Source organism: Hyperoodon ampullatus, assembly GCF_949752795.1.
Source record: "Hyperoodon ampullatus genome assembly, chromosome: X".
In the NCBI taxonomy this organism is placed as follows: domain Eukaryota; kingdom Metazoa; phylum Chordata; class Mammalia; order Artiodactyla; family Ziphiidae; genus Hyperoodon; species Hyperoodon ampullatus.
In genome coordinates this window covers 131,234,731-131,240,972 of record NC_136913.1, presented here as the reverse complement: position 1 = coordinate 131,240,972, position 6,242 = coordinate 131,234,731, and the positions used below count along the sequence as shown (strand labels likewise).

At 43.9% G+C, this 6,242-nt stretch overlaps 1 protein-coding gene across 1 annotated transcript; it reads left to right on the top strand.

The window, feature by feature from the left end:
• Window positions 1–501: 501 nt before the first annotated feature.
• Window positions 502–2,508, top strand: PWWP4 (PWWP domain containing 4; the record flags this gene model as incomplete). Its single annotated transcript, XM_079728150.1, is given in 3 exon segments — window positions 502–1,737; window positions 1,741–2,025; window positions 2,029–2,508. Coding segments are annotated over 3 exon segments (2,001 nt in total).
• Window positions 2,509–6,242: the final 3,734 nt, after the last annotated feature.

Genomic DNA, 6,242 nt, shown 5'->3' with positions numbered 1-6,242 from the left:
GACCCACCTCCCCACATGGTTGCTCTTTCATACACGGTAGTAAGAAATAGGGCAAGACATTGGGTTAGGAGGGCGATAAAACTCCTCTGCTATCTTCGGTAGTTTTCCCTCATATACTTGCCACGTATCCACCCCCTAGACACATGGATACACACCCTTTATATTTCTTTGCTTTATCTTTTATCCATTCTCTTTGGCCAACCTTCTTCTACTTTCAGAAAAGGCATATCACTCCCCCACCCCCTGCGCCCTCCTCATACTTTTCTTCTTTTCCATATTCCAGTATTCTTCAGTATAGTTTGTTGAACACATGACCTCCAGCATCTCTAGGAGATTCGTATGGAGAAAGACAGGCCGCACAAGCTGTAAACGTTTTGTAGTCCTAGGCAAAAAGGTGTGGTCAAGAACACTCTTTTAGGGAAGACCTGCCATAGCTGTGGGTATGACGGCCAGACCCCTCAACCTCGGCTAACTAGCCCTTGGTACCCAAGTCAAATCATGATGAATGCCGAGGATGTCCTATGCGATTGGAAAGGCCACTTTTGGCCAGCCAAGGTCTTGTCCAGATCTAGGACCCCACCAAAAAAGAAGAGGGAAAAGGCCTTTTTTCTAGAAGTTCAAATACTCTCAGTAGATGAAAAACTCAAAGTGAAAAGCACAGACATAAAGGCCTTAAATGAGCCCATGATTGAATCTACTGCCTCCTCACTAGTGGCCCAGTCGAAGGCCAGTCTCCCACCGGGAGAGGAAGTGGCCTACAGAAGCGCTCTTACAGTGGCCTGGGAGCTTCTGAATGAGAGGGCACATTGGGGTCTGGCAAGAGTGGTGGGTGATCCGGAGTCCACGACACGGTCCCCAACAGGACCACAAAAGCGACCTCGTAAAATGTATCAGAAGCCCAGAAGGAACTTACCGAGGAGTCTTAGGAAAAGTAAAAACCCCAAATCATCCTTGGTAACTTCAGAGAGGGAGGACGCCCCATATGGTGACAAGTCACAAGTGCACACAGCCGTCACCCCTATTCCAAGGGAAATGCAAACAGAGTCCTCTCAAAGTTCCAGCGTGTACCCAAACTTCCCGTCACTTTCAGAAGATGACCATGAGAAAGAGGGCAAGGAAAACGGGGACACCTCAAGCGTTATGTCCTTGTCTTGCACAGTCAAGGAGGAGGGTGCCTCTGCTCAAGGTGCAGGCATCCTTCCATCGCTGCCACCAGGTTTCATCCTCACTGTGCCCGAGGCTCTGAAAGAAGAGGCACACGACACCTGCCCAAAGACCCTGGCTGTCTCCCCTGAATGTGCTACCACCTCCGGGAATGTTGAGGACCCTGGAGAGGGCACCTGCAACCCAGGCTTGGAAGGCGCAGCAGCGTCCTCCTGTGCCCCTAACCTGAGGCTGCGTTATTCACTCCGTCTAGCAAATAGAAAAAGGAAGCTGCAGGTCCCAGAGTTTGAGGAAGGGCAGCAAGAACTTCAACCTTCAGCTGGCTCAAAGGCTATTAACCCCACCAGCACCACTGAGAAGGGTGTGGGCAAGGAAGCGGGACAGCTGACAAGCATGGCTTTCCCACAGAAGCCGTGTCCCATTGAGAGAGGAATGATGGTCTGGTTTAAATTTCAAAACCACCCATTTTGGCCAGCTGTGGTAAAGAGTGTCAGCCCAACCGAGCAGCCTGCCAGGGTGCTTTTGATTGAGGCCAACATACACCATGAAAGGAGCAGCATTCGAGTTCCTCTTTGAAGTTTGAAGCATCTGGATTGTAAAGGGAAAGAAAAGCTAATGAAGAGAGCCAGGGAAGTGTACGGGCAAAGTGTGAACTGGTGTTTCTCACTGATTTCCCACTACAGAGAAGGACTCGTTCGCGGGTCTTTTGCAGGCTCTTTCCTGGACTATTACACTGCTGACATCAGTTACCCAACGAGGAAAGCCGTCCAAGAGGGGGATCTGCAGATTGAGTTCCCAAAGGTGAATTATGCCAACCTGGAAGATTCTGAGGAGGAGACCTCCGTGGGTGGGAAGAGGCCCTAAAAGAAAATCCTCTCTGACTGGATGAGGGCCACTCGGGACCAAGCCAACCAGAAGCTAGTGGAATTCATCATGAAAAGAAAGGGGGCTGACCCCCATCTTCTGGACATTGTCAAAGGCAGGAAACAGTCCAGGTGGTTGGCATCATTTCTGAATTCACACAGGTACCTGATCTGTGTTGAAACACACCTGGAGGACGAAGATCAGTTGGATGCAGTGGTAAGACATTTACAAGAAATCTACAAACAGATAGACAAGAAAGTGCTGGCTCTGACGAGAGATGACAAAGTGAGTTTTGTTCTGGAAGTTCTACCAGAAGCAATCATTTGTTCAGTTGCTGCACTGGATGGATTAGAGATCAAAGAGGCAGAAGCCAAGTACCTGCAAGGGCCACCTGTGCATTACCGGGAAAAAGAACTGTTTGATAAAAATATATTAAAGGAAATGAGAAAGAGATCAGCAAGGAGAGGCAGAGCTAAGTAACTCCCCGCCTGCGCCCAACACCTCACCCAGGAGACCGTTAGTAAGAATCCCTTCCTGTCTGAACGGCATGATCCTTCCACTCCTTCCGGAAATCCAAGGCCTTGGGAACACGCTGAATTCATTCTGGATCCACCTCTAGAGTTTGTGGGTGGCATGGTCATCATCATTTCTTGTTCCCAAACCCCTCACACCACTAGTTTGTTAAAATATTGCAAACAGCTGTACTTCCCGCTACTTTCCCGGATGTGTAATTTTCCAGATATTTTCATGACAGGGCTTTTGACTATACTTCATATTTTAAAATAGGACACACATTCTTTTATTATGTGAAAAAGCTCTGAATCAGATACAAGGCAACAATCGTTTTTAAAATCTAAGGCATATTTTTTACAGAAACACCACATGGGTTTCTCATTCTTCCTGTGGGACATCGGTATACACAACTGATTGATTGGATTCCTTCTTAAGATAATCCTTGATTTTTCCCTGCCATGCTTATCCACTAGGAAAAATAGCCCTGAGAGATGAAGCCAGTGACAGAGATGTTTTCTATATATTACTGCCACCTCCCAATGGTTCTTGGGAAAGCAATCTGAAATCCAAACAAAGTTAACGGGCCATTTGCATGTAGTCCACCTGAGGGTGAATGAAATCTCAGCATGCAGTAAATATTTTGTCAGCCTGTGCAAGACTGTTAACTCTTCGTTTCCCTGAGATTTCATTTGTGGGAGTAGCTCTTTTTCAATGGCTAAATGGTTTCCCAAAACAGACAGGCTCCTGGCTATCTTCCTAACTGAGAGTGACTGGATCCCCTACATGTAGTCGTCTGTCCCCATGTGGAAGACAACTAGAGCCATCGTAGACACAGGCTAGCTACTCTAGACCTGGGAGTCCAGACTGACCACTAGGAGCCCATCTAGCTGGCATAGATTGTAGGAAAGCAGGCACTTTGTCCTGGACCCACGTCCCCTAAAAAAAGCAGTCATTTGTCTCAAACCAAGCAAGCTTGATCCTTTGACTTATTCATCGACTAGCTCCAACAGGTTCCAGCAGTATAAATGCAGATAGGTAAGTCATTCCAGGCTGTCTGAGCAGTAGGTGGACCAGGATCTGGGAACTGGGAAATGGGTTACAGAAAAGTCTCCATTCAGCTAAACACGGTTGTTGTCGGAATACAGTGAAAAGTATGTAATTAAGAGATAAATTCTGGGGCTTCCCTGGTGGCGCAGTGGTTGAGAATCTGCCTGCCAATGCAGGGGACACGGGTTCGAGCCCTGGTCTGGGAAGATCCCACATTGCCGCGGAGCAACTGGGCCCGTGAGCCACAACTACTGAGCCTGCGCGTCTGGAGCCTGTGCTCCGCAACAAGAGAGGCCACGATAGTGAGAGGCCCGCACACCGCGATGAAGAGTGGCCCCCGCTTGCCACAACTAGAGAAAACCCTTGCACAGAAATGAAGACCCAACACAACAAAAATAAATAAATAAAAATTTTAAAAAAGAGATAAATTCTGAAGCCCATGAATTGTTATCCTAACTCGAAACAAGATTCTTTTTTTTTTTTTTTGAGAGGGAGAAAAATGTTAGAAAAGCTAGTTTACTTTTTAAAACTTGGGTGAAAATAAACATTAAAGGTTTAACGTGAATCTGAGTGTGTTTTTGTTCTTAGAAAGCATCAACTGTCACTCACAGGCCCAGGTTATGTGTTCACATAGCCACGTGATTTTTTTTTTAATTTGCAAAGGTTAGTTGTTTTCATTTACTATAAAACCATTGTATCTTTTACATCAAACTTCCACTTCATCACACCTCAGCTTGTACAATGACATAGTCGGAATGTCTAAAAAATACATATTTGTATATATATGTATATGTATATGTATATATCATTTTAGGATCTTGATGGATTCGTTGCTATCTTTTAAAGTTCATCACGAATTTTCCTCTCATTCTAAATAAGTATTCACTTTCATGCTCGTTTTTGTAATTTTAGAAGAGGGCCTTCCATATGGTTTAAGCTTCAGGCCCAGCAGAACCCGTTTGGACTCTTCCTGAGAAACACCATGACTCCTGGGGCATTTCTGCCTGGACCAATGCACATGACATCCTCATGGTCCTGGGAAGTGCTTGGAAACACACCACGTGCACACTCTATGTGGACCTTACACACTGGAAAAACACACTTCACTTCTTCTATAACACCGTGTCTCTCTGAGTCAAATGTATCTCCCACCTCTTCTTTCTCAGGGAGGCAGCTCTATCTCTATGTTCTAATATTTTCTTTATGACTTCATTCATTCATTCACTCACTCACTCATTCAAAGCGTTGTGCGTTGGCAGAGCATGTCAGGTGTTTAAGACTCTGCTCTGAGGATAAGTTCCAGGTGCCACAGGAAGGAGATCACCATCTTGTGACCTAGGTGACAGTCTACTTTCTAAGATGTCTGGGATGCACTACTCCGCCTCTTTAGTGAGACATTTTTATCAGCATCACGGACTGATGGCCTATGTGTGAAACCAGAACCCCAGCGGTCCCCACAGTTGTGAGTTCGTGGGTGCCTGTTGTTTTGGGTTGAAGGGGAGAGTTCCTGGTTGCGTGGAGATGGCTTGCACAGCATTTACAGTTCTCCATATCCTGTATGGATCTGACAAAGGTAAAGTGGAACCCCGAAACCGGGTAAGGTGTCAAACAGGACAATCTTGAATACTCAGCATCCCCGGGCCCTCTCCTGGGCATTAGGTTAAATTGTTAGATTTTTGGCATAGCAAATTAACACTATAAAAATCTTGTGGGACCTAGGTAAGCAGTTAACTAAACATAACTTCAAATAATCATAATAAATAAGCAAAATATGAAAGATGAAGCATTAGATTCTTCTCAACTGTAAAATCTCCTTTATTATTGGACAGTGGGTCAGTACTTTATATGCCTGGGGTTACCTTGGAAATTAGAAGAGATAAGCAATGGTAACTAGAATAACTAATAGCAGAAAGGAATCTAAAAATCACCTTTAAAAAAATCAATATTTAACTCTTGTTTTTTGCTGCAATAATGAATTATTCCTATATGTAAATGGAGGTATCTAAGTAAGTAGTCTACTATATATAACTAGAATAACAATGGGAAATCAAGTAGTAATTGAGAATATTTTTACACATATAAATTCTTTTTTCTTGCTGAATTAATGAGTTAGTTCTGTATAACAAGATGTTCCAAGGAAATTAGTTAAGGAACAACAGTAAGAGACATCTAGAATGACTGGTTGAAGCCCAGAGGCTGAAGATCACAGTCATCACAACTCAAAGTTTTCATTTCTTGTTGGAATGAAAACTTAGTGCTATTGACAGTTAGCGTTATCTAGATAAATAGTTAACAAGACATAACGACAAATATTAGAATAACTACTTGATGCCAGGAAGTAGAAAAAAACATCCTTCTCACTTCTAAGTTCTTTGTTCTTGTTGGAATAATGCATTATTACCACAAATACCTAGTGGTGACTAGTAATTAGAAACTTAGAGATAACCAGAACTATCCAGAGTTGAATACCGTAAGCTAAAGAAACCTGCTGGAATCCAAGGAATTTGAATAATCATTGTTTCAACTAAGAATTCATATCTCTGGTTGGAAATAATAGTTAGTTCAGGAGATATCCACTATTATCCAAGTGACTAGTTAACTAGAGATAACCGGAAATAACCAGAAGACTTCATGAACTAGAAGACCATTCTCAA